Raw genomic sequence first — 15,780 nt, 5'->3', positions numbered from 1 at the left:
GGCAGCCGATACTAGGAAACACCAGTATGTGCAAATTCTCTTCGTGCTGCACACACTATTCTAAGATGTCACACCTTCATTGTCACTGGGTCAAAGTTCTGGGACTCCTGTCTTTTATGGGTGTTGCTACACATATGGAATGCAGTAGCTCAAGAAGGCAGCTCGCCATTGCCTTTTCAAGGGTATTTGGGGATGATTAACATGTGCTTGTCCAGCTAACACAGCTCATATCCTGTGAAAAATTAAGGAAAAGATAGCGTGTATTCTGTATTGAATGGGGCAATGGTTATATAGGAGCAAAATTCAAGAGCAACTCGACCATAATGTGGAGAACACTTGCAATTCAGATTTTTGTTCCTGGAACAACCTCTTGCATAATCAGCCCATACAAGACTCTCAGTCGCATTACACAAATGTTTGCGAGTGTTTACACAGACAGTGTGATGAAATAAAGTCATATGACTCCAAGGAATAATTGGCAGACATCCAAAAGTGCTTTCATGGGAAAATATTAGGCAGTTCACTCATTCTATGAATTTTCATGCAGTAATAATATGTATGCATGAGTTGATGGGGTTGTTTATAGGTAGAATTTAATGGGAGGGTGGTGAGTGAATTAAAACTGGGAATTTGTGCCATATTCTTGGTAATTAAGATCAAGCTAGGCACCCATCCACATTTCACTGTTATTCAGAATCAGAGTCATATAGTACAGGAACAGCCCAACTTGGGCATGTGCACCAGGTTTCCCAACTGAACTAGTCCCATTTGCTTGTTTTGGCCCATCTTCCTCTAAACCTTTCCTATTTATGTACCTGTCCAAATGTGTCTCAAATGTTGTAATTGTACAGCCCTCTACCATGTTTCTCTGACAGTTCATTCTATATATGCACCACTCTCTGTGTGAAAAAGTTTTAGGTTCCTTTTTAAATCGTTCCCCTCTCATGTTAAACCTATGCCCCTACCCTGAAGAGAAGATTTTGGCTATTCACCTTATTATTTTATAAACTTCCACAAGGTCACTCCTCAGCCTCCTCCACTCCAAGGGGCGAAAAGTCCTGGCCCATCCTTGCTCTCCTTTAAACTCGAGCTTTCCGTCTCAGTAACATCCCTGTAAATTCTTTTTCCACTCGGGTGGCCGGAATTGTACACTCTGTTCCAAATGTGGCCGCACCAATGTTTTGTGCAACCATGACACGACATCCCAACTCCGATACTCGATGCTCTGACTGAGAAAGGCAAGTGTGCCAAATGCTGCCTTTTCCACCCTGTCTACCTGTGATGCCACGTTCAAGGAACTATGTACCTGCACCCTTTTGGGTCTCTCTGTTCAACACATTCCTTCAGAACCATGCCATTAACTGTGTCAATCCTGCCCTGATTTGTCTTACCAAGATGCAACACATTGTATTTATCTGAATTAAATTCCATCTGTCATTCCTTGGCCTACAGGCCTAGTTCCATCAAGGTCCTGTTTTAATCTTAAATACCTTTTATTCACTGTCTTCTTCACCACCAACTTTGGAGTCATTCACAAATCTCCTAATCCTGTCTCCTCATAGTCTCATCCAAATCATTTATATAAATGATGAATAACAGTGGACCCAGTACTGATCGTTGTGGCACAGCACTGGTCGCAGGCTTCTAGTCTGAAAAATAATTTTGTACCACCACCATCACCCTACCGTCAAGCCAATTTTGTATCCAGTTGATTAGTAGGATTCCTATGTGATCTGACTTTACTAACCAGTCTATCGTGTGGAATGCTTGTTGAAGGCCTTAAAGTCCATATAGGCAACGTCTACCACTCTGCCTTTATCTGTCTTTCGTCACCTCTTCCAAAAAAATGCGATCAAATTTGAGAGACATGATTTCTCATGCACAAAGCCATACTGACTATTCCTAATCAGTCTTTGCCTTTCCAAATGCAAGTAGACCCTATCTCTCCGAATTCTCTCCAACAACTTAGCCACCACTGAATGTAGGCTCTCCAATCTGTACGTCCCTAGCTTTTCCTTGCAGCCATTCTTTAAATAATGGCACAACATTAGTCTTGTGGTACCTCGCCCATAGTTGTCGATGATACAAATATCTCTGCAGGAAGCTCCACAATTTGTTACTTAGCTTCCCACGATGTTGAAAGATGTACTTGATCAGGGCCTGGGGATTTTAAGGCCTCCAGCACCACCTCTTCTGTAACGTGAACTCTTTTTTTTTTCAAAATATTTCTATGTATTTCCTCAAGTTGCCTAGCTTCCATATTTTACTCCATAATAAGTACTGACCCAAAATATTCATTTTTGGAAGAGCTTTGGGAAAAGTTGATGTGCAGAGAGGTCTGGGAGTGCAGGTTCATTGTACGCTGAAGGTTGCTGTACAGATGGATAGGGTGGTCAAGAAGGCATATAGTATGCTCGCCTTCATTGGATGAGGTATTGAGTATAAGAGCTGGCAAGTCATGTTGAAATTGTACAAGACATTGGTTCGGCTGCATTTCAAATACGGTGTACATTTCTGGTCACCACATTACCAAAAGGATGTGGACGCTTTGGAGAGGGTGCAGAGAAGGTTTACAAGGATGTTGCCTGGTATGGAAGGTGCTAGCTATGAAGAGAGGTTGAGTAGGTTAGGTTTATTTTCACTAGAAAAAAGGAGTTTGAAGGGGGACTGATTGAAGTTTGCAAAATCATGAAGGATATAGACAGGATGGATAGAGACGAGCTTTTTCCCAGGGTGACGGATTCACTAACCAGAGGTCATGCTTTCAAGGTGAGAGGTGGAAAGTTTAAGGGGAATACATGCAGCAAGTACTTCACACAGAGGGTGTGGTTGGAGCACATTGCCAGCAGAGGTGGTGGAGGCAGGCACGGTAGATTCACTTAAGATGCGTCTATACTGATGCATGAGTAGGTGGGGAACAGAGGGTTACAAATGCTTAGGAATTGACCAACAGGTTTAGACAGTACATTTGGATTGGGTTAGGCTTGATGGGCCTGTTCCTGGGCTGTAAATTTTCTTTGTTCTTCTTTCTTCTTCTAGAATCTCGCCCATCTCCTGTGCTTACAAAGACAAATGGCCTCGTGAATTTTTATATAACCTTCTTTTATAGATTTTGTTTTAAATCAACCGGTTACAATACACCTCTGTGGGACTTGAACCTGGGTCTCTGACCCAGGAGGTAGGGACACTACCACTGCACTGCAAGAACCTAAATGCATCCTTCTCATGTGAAAGGACTAAGTATGGTGCATCTGAATAAACGTTGCAATGCAACATTGTAAATGATTTTGACAAGTCAACTCTTGAATTAAGTATTTCCAGTTGATAAATTACCAATCATTAATTGATTTATTTCCCTATTTATTTTGGACGGAAATCTAGAGCAATGAGAGACCGACTTAAAATGAAGCCATTTAGGAGTGCAAAAACTATTTCACACGAGTTATGGAAATTTAAAATTTGCCCCTCTCTCTCCTTCCAAAAGAAGCAAGAAAAGCAATGGAATTATTATATTTCTCAAGGTTGAGATCAAACCATTATTATATCGCGATGTGAATCAAAGCTTCATGGGTTAAAGTCTTAACCTTTTCAAATTTAGACATGACTATTACAAAACTCCTTTAAAAGAAGTCTCCTATCATTGGCACAGTGCACGCATTGGTGTTGATGTGTGGTTCAGAAAATCTTATACGTACTCTAAGTAACGCTTGAGCCTGAAGGTGTTATTTGTCTTTCTACACGTGCACACATCCAAGAATTACAGGGCTATTGCATCTGCAAAGCTTTAGAACATATCTCTTTGGTGCCATGCAAGTCCAACCTATGATCAGTTCTCTAAACTTTTTTTTTAATCTATCATGGTGCAGACTGTTTGGCTTCCCAGAGTTTAATTACCAGATCCATTTATTTTTCGAAGTTGCCCATGCACTCTTAGTTTCAAAAGAAACATGTTCTTCGTTTTTGTGTGTCAGTTTAGCGAGGTGTGATCTTAGTTGGCATCTGTTTGTTAGTTAACATCTAATTACTGTTTTATCATCTTTTCCTTTGTCCTTTGAGATTCTGAGGTTAGTTGAGCCTTACTTAGTTGTTCTGCTGTTAACCCATGGCTGTTTGTTATCTGACTTTTATTTCAGACGTTCCTCTGTCATTGCTCAATGCTGCGAATGTTCCCCACAGGGCAAGGAGCTGGTCAGATGATAAGCTCCAGGCAAAAGAAATAAATGTTGGATAATTCTTGTCAATACTTTAACTGTGAACACTGTGCCTCCTTTGTTCGTACCACTGTTGATTTGATTTAGCCTGAGTTTTCAGTCAAATCCAATAATAATTCATTGGAAGATTAGTGGAGAATCTGAGATTCAAACCTCAAGATAAATGAACATGTCAATATTGATGCCCTGAAGTTCTGATATCATATACGCAGCTTCTGTCACTGCTTGACGTGACCGAAACATCATATTCCCTACAAGGTGATAGGTAACATCAAAGTAGATTTCCCTTTTTGTATTATTAAGCCCGTGCACTGACAACTGGATGAAGTTCTATGGAGGAGAAAGCATTGATGATGACAGTTGATGTACACCAGCTTCTTTGAGCATTGTAATTTATGATGGTGTTTGTAAGATTTTATTGCTTGAAGTACCTTCAGAATTGGACATTTGAGTTGCTCAGGAACATGGATAGCCCAGGGTTTCCTTTTGCTTCTCCAATTTAATGCTTCAACACAGTACAGTTGGCCAGCACCTTTTGTTTTGCCTCTTGTAGTCTATATTGTTGTGAAGGTTTAAAATTTGTCCTGACGAATGCATGATAGTCATAGAGATGGAAACAGACCCTTTGGTCCGACCCGTCCATGCCGACCAGATATCCCAATCCAATCCAGTCCCACCTGCCAGCACTCGGCCCATATCCCTCCAAACCCTTCCTATTCATTTATCCATCCAAATGCCTCTTAAATGTTGCAATTGTCCTAGCCTCCACCACATCCTCTGGCAGCTCATTCCATACATGTACCACCATCTGTGTGAAAAGGTTGCCCCCTTAGGTCTCTTTTATATCTTTTTCCCCCTCCCCCTAAACCTATGCCCCCTAGTTCTGGACTCCCTGACCCTAGGGAAAAGACTTGGTCTATTTATCCTATCCATGCCCCTCATGATTTTATAAACCTCTGTAAGGTCACTCCTCAGCCTCCGACGCTCCAGGGAAAACAACCCCAGCCTATTCAACCTCTCCCAACAGCTCAAATTCTCCAACCCTGGCAACATCCTTGTAAATCTTTTCTGAACCCTTTCAAGTTTCACAACATCCTTCCAATAGGAAGGAGACCAGAATTGCACGCAATATGCCAACAGTGGCCGAACCGATGTCCTGTACAGCTGCACCATGACCTCCCAACTCCTGTACTCAATACTCTGACCAATAAAGGAAAGCATACCAAACGCTGCCTCCACTATCCTATCTACCTGCGGCTCCACTTTCATGGAGTTAAAAACTTGCTCTCCAAGGCCTCTTTGTTCCCTAGGACCTTACCATTAGGTGTATAAGTCCTGCTAAGATTTGGTTTTTCAAAATACAGCACCTCCCCTTTATCTGAATTAAACTTTAACTGCCAACTTTTCAGCCCATCTGATCAAGATCCTGTTGTAATCTGAGGTAATCCTCTACGCTGTCCACTACACCTTCAATTTTTGGTGTCATCTGCAAACATACTAACTATACCTCTTATGCTCACATCCAAATCATTTTTATAAATGATGAGAAGTAGTGGACCAGTGCTGATCCTTGTGGCACTCTACTGGTCACAGGCCTCCAGTCTGGAAAAACAACCTTCCACCACCCTCTGTCTTCTATCTTTGAGCCAATTCTGTATCCAAATGGCAAGTTCTCCCTGTATTCTATAAGATCTGACCTTGCTCACCAGTCTCCCATGGGGAACTTTGTCGAATGCCTTACTGAAGTCCATATGAAGAACTTAAACAGCATGTTTCTCTTTTCATCAGTATTAAAGTTCCATGCTACTAGTAACTGTTTATATCTTCAGAACTATACTGAAGCTAAATGAATCAAAAGATAAGTTGCATAGACTAGACTTGGGTCTCTTGGACTGTAGACAATTGAGCATTCCTTTACTTGGTGTTTCAGATTAGATATCTGTCTGTTAAACATGTATCAAATTAGGCATTAAAAGATGTTCAGTGATTTACAAGGGTTTTATTATAATGCACATGCCCGGTAAATGTGGCATTGATTTGTGGATTGAGAAAATCCTTGAGGAATTGGAGTGATTTAATTAGAATCATTTGGCCCATCGAGTCCACACCGATCCTCCAAAGTGTATTCCACCTGGACCCACCCTATCCCTGAAACCCTGCATTTCCCATGGCTGATCTACCTAGCCTGCGCACTTGGAGATTATAGGCGATTTAGCATGGCCAGTCTACCTAACCTGTGCATCTTTGGACTGTGGGAGGAAACTGATTCGGAGGAAACCCATGCAGACACTGGGAGAATGTGCAAACAACACAGCCAGACGGGCTGGAATTGAACTCAGGTCCCTGGTGCTGTGAGACAGCAGTGCTAACCACTGAGCCACTGTGCTGCCCCCTGTTCAGGTTGGGAGAGAGGGACAGATTTTCTTCTTCTCTGAATTGCTTTGGTTCTCCTTTCAGGTGCTTGACTCTTCTGAGAACTGAATGTTTTGCCTATGTTTTCTCCACCTGTTGTGACCTTCTGTTGAAATTGCCATTGTAAATTTGTAGTGTAACCCTTTAATGCTCCTTTTCTGTAAAGATAGCTTTATGCATTTTGTGTATGGCTTTGGAGGAATTGAATTAATATTCCAGTATCGACGTACTAAATGTCCAGGGTATCATGTATAATATTTTTAAAAAAGCATTCCAAAATGTTGTTTGTTTGCACAGATCTCTGAATACGATCCAAATAGGATATTCTTCGGCATGTGCCGTAGGTTGTAACAACTCTTCAGTGGATCATTGCAAAAGCACTGACTTTTCTGTTCACAAATGAAAGATTAAAACTTGCCAATTTCCCAAAACAGGCAGTAACTCTAAAGTTGTTGTTGTTGTTGTTGTTGTTGATTTGTTGATTTAAACTATCAGTCTTTTCTGGTGCTTTGTTTTTGAGACTGTGTTGTACATGTTTCAGGAAGTGGTGCAGGACCAGGCACACTGAGCAGAGGTGAAATGAGCCTTGCAGAAGTACAATGCCACTTGGACAAAGAAGGAGCATCAGACCTAGTCATAGACCTCATCATGAATGCCACCAGTGACCGGGTCTTTCATGAAAGTATCCTACTTGCAATTGCTCTACTAGAAGGGGGCAACACTACAATTCAGGTATAGATATTGATGCTACCCTAATATTGACTGTTGTGATCTCCTAACTAAAAGTGTTGTGGTTTATGCTGCACGATGATCCCTGAAATCACCCCTCCCTATCTGGTGAAGATCACATAACACCAGGTTATGGTCCAACAGATTGGTTTGGAAGCACTAGCTTTTGGAGGACCGCTCCTTCAGGTGATGAAGGAGCAGTGCTCTGAAAGCTCATGCTTGTGAATAAACTTGTTGGACTATAACCTGATGTTGTGTGATATTTGACTTTGTACACCCCAGTCCAACACCGGCATCTTCAAATCATGACAGCCCTCCCTATATGTGTAGCCTACTCCAGCCCGAATATCTTTGCATTTCTCCCATTTTGGCCTCTTGCTAACTCCTGAAGAGCTTCATCCTGCCACTAAGCAATGCTGACTAGATCCTGGTCTCTTATTCCCTCTGACATTCCAGTCTTCTAGTCTTAATATTTCCTTATTGTCAGATTTATCTGATAAAGCTTCCATGGAATGCCTTTAATTTTTTTGTCATGTGCAAGGTAAGACTGAAGTACAACCTGTTGCTTTATGTATAATTTTCTAATTGTGTATTTATATTTTGATGGTTTTTGTCGGAGTAATTTATCCTCCAGTATAAATATTGTTATGCCAAATTAATGTGAATGTCCTGTTTGGACATCTGTACAGTTAAATACTGGGAAAAGCCATGATTGTCTGTTACTGCTGCAATAAATATTTACTCAATTTTATATTTACGAATACTATTTAGACGACAGCAATTATGAGAATACGTTGCTGGAAAAAATTCCAGGAGATTTGTCTCATTCACAAGCCGTTTGGATAATAAATTTGTTTTTGTAATGATTTGGATGAAGGGACTGCCTGTAGTCAACTGTGCAGACAGAAAGATTGGGAGGAAAGCAAATTTTGAGAGTACAAAGGGTCTGTGTAGTGATATATAGGAATAGGGAAAATATGGTATAATGTGGAAAAGACCACTTCGAAAGGAAGAATAAAAAAGCAGGATTTAAATGGAGAGAGATTCTGAATGTTGCAGTACATAGAAATCTGGATGTATGTGAATCACAAAAGTTATAGCAAGTAATTAGGAAGGGAGCTGAAATCTTGAGCTGCATTGGAATATAAAAGTAGAGACCTCTTGCTACACTGGGAGAGAAAATGTATGAGACCACACCTCGAAGTGTATTTATTGTCATGGTTGTATTACCTCGCAAGAGATATACTTTGGAATGATTCCAAAGGTGAAACTGTTGTCTAACAAGGAAGAGTTGAGCAAGTGAGACCTGTGTTCCTGGGAGTTTAGAACAATGAGAAAAGGTATAATTGAAACATCTACGATTCTGGGGGCCTGGACAGAGAATGCTGTCGTTTGTATGCCCTCGTTTGGGGTGGGGGACAGCGCCGGTGGAAGTGGGATCCAGAAAGAGGTTGCACATGGCTATTCCATTTAGGATGGAGATGATTTTCTTAAGACGTTTTCTTAAGTCTTTGGAATTCTCTTGAGAGCAGGGTGGCAGAATAGTTGAGTGTATTCAAGACTGAGGAGAACAGATTTTTGATTAACAGGAATTTTGGAGAAGAGGCAGAAAAATAGATCAAAGATGACCATTCAATCAGACATGATCTTAATGAAAAGTAGGTCAGGCTCAATGGACCAAAAGTCTTTCCTGTGTCTTGGTATCTTGTATCTTATCTGTAGCTCCACAGACTTGAATTGAGAACATTATTAACTTTTTATGTTGGATAAAAATGATCAGAAACCATGTTTGGTGATCATGAATTGTGTTCTGATAATCATTTGGCAATTTTATGTCCTAATGATTGTATTTTCCATTGCTATTGTTGTTTCAACTTTAGCTTTAATGCTTCCGATAATTTGTAACGTCTTTTCAGATATTCCTTCAGTTTATGGTTTGATTGATGTTCCAGTGCTCAGTGGAATACATGACTGCTTGCATCTCTTTTCAGCTTGTTATTTAAATATTTTCCATCAAAATAAACATGCTGCAAAATGTGGGATCTCCATGTTGATGGGGAGGGAGGGGTTATGGCACAGTGGCTCAGTGGTTAGTACTGCTGTCTCTGCAACAGGGACCCGGCTTCCATTCCAGCCTCAGGCAAATTTCACACAAACTTTCTCCAGTGTGTGTGTGGGTTTCCTCCCACAATCCAAAGCAATGCAGGTTAGATGGATTAGCCTTGTTAAACTGCCTGTAGTGTCCAGGGAAGCGGAGGTTAGATACATTAACCAAGGGAAATGTAGGATTACAGTGATTGATATGGTAAAGAGGATGGGTCCAGATAGGATGCTCTTTTGGAGGATCGATGTGGACTTGTTGGGCCGAATGGCCTGTTTTCACACTGGGTGGGGGGGGTTCTGTTTTTAAAAATAAACCCTCACCAGGGAAGCACGGAGTTACTTTGGGATTGAAGTTTGAGGACACCAGTGCTACCAGGAGAGAGGAAAAAATGCAAATGTATGAATTGCTCTTGAATTTGATTACCATTTCCTACCATGCCGCATATCACTTTGCCGAAAAGGGTTTCTCTAATCCATGGCATGTGTGTCACACTTGAGCAGTACCTAAAACAAGACTGGCCATTGGGTCCTCAACACAGTCGGGGCTATGGCTCTGTTCTGTTCTGTGACCTTCTAACTGTTTGCATCATCATCAAAGCATGGAAGCCAATGATCCCAATTTGTGCTGCATGTTTGTTGACTGTGCCTGACCCTGGAATTGATTCTATACACCAGCTTGAAAGACTGTTAACCTGCAGGTCACCCTTGGAATACATACAGGCCTCCCTTATTGACTGGAAAATAAAGACGGCTGTGTTCAGTATCCATATAGCAGCTGGTCTCACTGTTAACTCTGCCTCAGATTTAACAGGGAGCCCAGCAATGCTGCCTACCCTCTGCTACCAGAGGTACACCACAAACTAACTTCTGCCTCATGCTAGTCTTGGAATAGCAAAGCCAATCTCTACCTGTGATTTTGATCACAACCAATCTTCCAGAGACGGAAATATGTTTTCCAATCCACTCTCTTGCTGTGTTGTACTTAATTTTGCAAAATAATTAGTGAATCATGGCCAACCATCGTTCCTGCTTTAAATAAAGCAGCAGCTAGGTTTTTTTAGCCACTACTCTTTACTCATTCCAATTTGCCAATCAGACTAACCAATCCACGTTAGATGCCACATCACTTGCCCTTCACTCTTCCTTAGAACATTTTGATACCAAGAACAGCTGCGTAAGAATCCTACTCATTGACTACAGTTCAGCCTTCAACACCATTATCCCCTCGAGACTGATTACTAAACTTCGTAATCTTGGACTAAACCCCACTCTCTGCAACTGGGTCCTCAGACCACAGTCGGTGAAGATTGGGGACAATATTTCATCCTCATTAACACTCAACAATGGAGCCTCCCAGGGGTGTGTACTCAGCCCACTACTGTCCTCACTGTATACCCATGACTGTGCCACCAAATACCAGAATAATGCTGTTTAGAAGTTTGCTGATGACACCGCCATAGTCGAATCTCAGGTGGCGACGAAACAGATTACAACGGGAGGTGGAAGACATGGAAAGATGGTGTACTGTGAATAACCTTGGTCTCAATGTTGACAAAACCAAGGAACTGATTATGGACTTTGGGTGGGACGTTACTCAAAACCCCCCCACACATTAACAGCACGGAGGTGAAACGAATGGAGATTGTCAAGCTCCTGGGAGTGGTCATCCGCAACAAATTTTCTTGGACTCCTCATATGGACGCACTAGTTACAAAGGCCCAACAAGCAGCTGAGGAAATTTGGCACGACAGCAAATATCTTGCTAACTTTTATAGGTGCGTCATTAAGAGCATTCTGCATGTATGACCACGTGGTATGGCAACTGGATCATTCAACATGGAGACAGTTATAGAGAGTGGTGAACTTGGCCTGGACAATTACAAAGGCCAACCTCCCATCTATATAATTCATCTACCAGGCCTGCTGTCGCGGAAAGGCTGCCAGCATTTTCCAAGATCCATCCCACCCTGGCAATGTTTTTCTCCAACCTCTACCATCAGGGAGAAGGTACAGAAGCCTGAACGTGCACACCAGCTGGTTTCACATCAGTTTCTACCCACTGTTGTTAGAATACTGAATGGACTCTCAAACTCTTAACATATGCTTGTACCTGTGTTTTTGTTTTTGCTGCTATTTACCTATTATTTACTTATCTATGCTACTTAACTCTGTGATCTGCCTGTATTGCTCACAAGACAGCTTTTCACCGTGCCTTGGTACACGTGTCAATAAATTTGATTCAGTGAGCTAGGCTGTTGAGATTAAGGCCAACAGTTGGATTTTGTATTCTGCAAGATTAGGTTTTGATTTTATTTGGGGTGTGCAGATAGCATCAAGGCTGCAGTTGGATTCTCAAACTTGGCAGTAAATATACATACATCAATGTTGGTCCTTTTTTTTATTTTTGATGTAATTCTAAAATTGAACTTTGCCCTGCAGCTTTGGAAACAGAACAGAACAAAGCAGTTCTTGATGTTGACAAAAATTAAAATCCGCAGTGCAATGTCCATACTTAGAGTCAATTCTGCTTTGTACGTGCATTGTTTGCACATTACCACTAGCAGTACCTTGTGCTATGTCAGTGACTGATATAACAATCAACTGTCTCCATGGGATGTTGTATAAGAAAGTTGGCTGAATCATTGGGATTCTCTAAACTGTGACATATTTATTTCTTTATTGGAGAGGCCGTAACAAGTGAGGACTTGCTTAGCATTTTCTCTTTTGACTTGGGGACAAGGGGTTGGTTATTGTTTCAAGCCTGTGGTATAAAGTACCAGGCAGTGACATGTGCCTAGAATGCTGGTAACTGCTGAGAATGTGTCCAAAACAGTCTGATGCGATCGGTTCTAATATAACAAAAGGTCTTTCAGCAGAGTGGTTAAGAGAATGAGATGTGTGCACTGCCAAGGCACACTGTCTGGACGATGGTATACGGTTAGCCCTGGGAACAATCTCAAACAAAGGAAAGACCATTAGGGATTGACTTGGCTGGTAGCGAAACAAGATTAATTTTATCTACACAACCCTTCTCCGTTACAGCAGCCTTGGCATGAGTTGGCAGTCATTAAATTCTGAAAACCGTGGAAACCTGAAGCCTTTGTATAATGGCCTTATTCGCTTTCACATGCTGAACAGGAGGGCTCTGGTCAGATGATCTCCAAATATGGCAAACAAACCTATCAACAGTTAGGCACAGGCAGCCGAGTCTCAAAACAAGGTCATTCGCATTTCTCTCCAGCACTGAAATCAACAAAGAGATGTTATATAACTTCTATTTATATCCTGTTTTCTCACTCACTGTGCAGCACACAAGAGCTTTTTGGAAGTGGGAGGTTTTTTAATGAGCTCGTTTTTTTTTCCACCTTTTCAAAGCGACAGGAGTTAGTTTGTCATTGGAAAAGGGGCAAAGGATGAATTTATTTCCAAATGTTAGTGATTTACTGGTCTGCTCAGCAGAAGTGAGATGTGGAATAGATTGCATTGTAAACCTTACTGGACTAGGGTTAAATGTTGACTTTGTACCATTGCCTTGATAATTACCCATCAGGTATTCTGATTCCCTGGAATCAAGTGAAATAGTTATGTTGTGGCAGCCAAAATATGACGTTTAATATTAAATGACAATTGCAATATTTCATTCCAAAATTTGCCTCCTCCCTCCTACCTTGAAATGTTCCATTCTGCAATAAATGCTCACTCGTGAGTCATACCCTATCCTCCATATCTCTGAGAGCAAGTTCTATGTTGCTGTCTTTGTTTAAATCTCTGTTTAGTATGCCCTAATAATTAGTGTTTTTGTACAAACAACATCTCTCAGTAGTTGCACCCCCAATTTTGATTATTTGTCAATAATTTTGTTGTGCTTTCAGTTGTGCTCCAGCCCCATTATCCTGATCTTTGGCCATTAGATGCAGAGGGGCCTGAGCAGTCTGTAGGGCCTCATCCTGGGTCTGCTCCTGGGCCTTGGCTACATTGAGTTTGAACAAGCCCTGGCAGTGGGCTGTGGAGGGGGTCATGACTGTCAACTTTCTACCCCTTTCAGTGCTACGTTCCTGCCTTGGAGAAGAAGCTGGCTATGTCCACAAACACACTCTGCCTTTATAAAAGGGTATGCACCACAAGGAATAGAGTCCCCTTCCAATGCAATTTTGATTTAGCTCCCCTTTTTCCCCATCTCTCCCTCACCTCTTGGTGGTTTCAATTCCCTTTAACTGATTTTACGTGTAAATTAATCCATTGGAGAACATGAGTGACTTGCTGGTGGTGGTTAATAGATGAAAAAGAATACCACAGGTGATTTGGTGCCAGTGGACAGAAAAGTTCAGTTGTGTGTAAGAGCAAAGGGTGACATGGTGGCTCAGTGGTTAACACTGCTGCCTCACAGCGCTAGAGATTCTGGTTCGATTCCCGCCTTGACGACTGTGTGGAGTTTGCACATTCTCCCTGTGTCTGCGTGGGTTTCCTCTGGCTGCTCCAGTTTCCTCCCATTGTCCAAAGATGTTCAGGTTAGGTGAATTGGTTCTGCTAAATTTCCCATAGTGTTCAGGGGTGTGTAGCTTAGGTGCATCAGTCAGGAGTAAATGTAGGGGAATGGGTCTGGGTGGGATACTCCTTTGGAGTATGTTGTGGACTTGTTGGGCCAAATGGCCTGTTTCTACACTGTAGGGAATAATGAACAAGGCTGCTAGCTACAACACTTTAACAAAGCAAAATTTCATTTGGACCATCAGGTTATTTTTGACCCATCCTCTCATCTTCCTCAAAAGAGAATTGGACAGCAGTGCAAACTGAACTAGGGTCAAGAACTGAGGGCATGGTTGTGAGAATCCGGTTCCGACTGTGGGTGGGGTACAATCCTGAAGAGTTGATTGCATAAAGTTCCTGACTCTATCCTGCCCATTCTCACCAATTGAGCATGTGGGATATACATAAGCAAGCTTTTCTGTTTGTCCCACACCAATCATGAAACAAAGATGCTCTTCGTTATCAGATTGACAAATGTTTTGAAATCCATCAAGGCAGCCTTTCTACATCCAGCCTCCATTACTTTTCTGACTCTAAAACAAAGGACTTTAATAGGGAAGATCTTTTAATAATTTTTTTCCACCCTGGTTGTTCGCAGCTAGAAAATGGATCTTCACTCCATGATGACTCCAGGGGCAGTCCCAGAGGCCCCTGGCAGCCCCAGGAAAGAAGTTTTTGAAGGAGGTTCCTCCTCTGAAGGCAGGAAATAACCTCTCAATGGTTTTGTGCTTTTTCTCTGGTTAAGAGTTTGTGCTCTTGATTTACTGTGCATTTGCTCTGTGAGATCTCTAATCACAGTGGTAAACTGATTAAAGTGACTGCTGCAGATACAGCAGTGGCCTGTGCACAAGCTGGTTTGGAGTTGCTCCCAGTCCACCTACGGTCCCAGATTGTACACTCAGTTCCTGCCTCCAATCAGTATCTTTGAAAAGAAGCCCATTGATACCAAGAGGGTATTTGCGGGAACTGCAAATAAATGTGACTGATCAGGAACTCGAACAGAAGTTTAGATTTTAGATTAGATTACTTTAGATTACTTAGTGTGGAAACAGGCCCTTCGGCCCAACAAGTCCACACCGACCTGCCGAAGCGCAACCCACCCATACCCCTACATTTACCCCTTACCTAACACTACGGGCAATTTAGCATGGCCAATTCACCTGACCCGCACATCTTTGGACTGTGGGAGGAAACCGGAGCACCCGGAGGAAACCCATGCAGACATGGGGAGAACATGCAAACTCCACACAATCAGTCGCCTGTGAGTCCTGGGGCTGCCAGGGGCCTCTGGGACTGCCCCTGGAGTCATCATACAGCATTTTCTAGCTGTGAACAACCAGGGTGGAAAAAATTATTAAAGATCTTCCCTATTAAAGTCCTTTGTTTTAGAGTCAGAAAAGTAATGGAGGCTGGATGTAGAAAGGCTGCCTTGATGGATTTCAAAACATTAGTCAGTTTGATAATGAAGAGCATCTTTGTTTCATGATTGGTGTGGGACAAACAGAAAAGCTTGCTTATGTATATCCCACATGCTCAATTGGTGAGAATGGGCAGGATAGAGTCAAGAACTTGATGCAATCAACTCTTCGTTTAGATGGAATGTTAAGAGATGGCTGCAAAGATGTGGAGCTCTCTGACAGTAATTGCTGAGAGGGCAATGTTCAGACTGCTCAATGCTTGAACCCTGAGGATTTCTTGTCTTGCACACTCCACAGCAAAAGTTAGTCAGACTTTGGGGATGGTTGCTTGGGAGCACATTCCTCTCAAGAACTCGACGGGTTCCCAAGCCAAAGGTATT

At 42.1% G+C, this 15,780-nt stretch overlaps 1 protein-coding gene across 1 annotated transcript in view; it reads left to right on the top strand.

Moving 5' to 3' along the window:
* Window positions 1-15,780, top strand: part of itpr1b (inositol 1,4,5-trisphosphate receptor, type 1b) — a 505,447-nt gene that overhangs the window by 303,723 nt on the left and 185,944 nt on the right. The window contains exon 42 of the mRNA XM_060835732.1: window positions 7,165-7,355. Within this exon, the coding sequence (XP_060691715.1) occupies window positions 7,165-7,355 (191 nt within the window). The remainder of the gene's footprint in view (window positions 1-7,164; window positions 7,356-15,780) is intronic.

The sequence above is a fragment of the Hemiscyllium ocellatum genome, chromosome 14 (assembly GCF_020745735.1).
Source record: "Hemiscyllium ocellatum isolate sHemOce1 chromosome 14, sHemOce1.pat.X.cur, whole genome shotgun sequence".
Taxonomy (NCBI): Eukaryota; Metazoa; Chordata; class Chondrichthyes; order Orectolobiformes; family Hemiscylliidae; genus Hemiscyllium; species Hemiscyllium ocellatum.
This window is presented reverse-complemented; position numbering and strand designations above follow the sequence as displayed.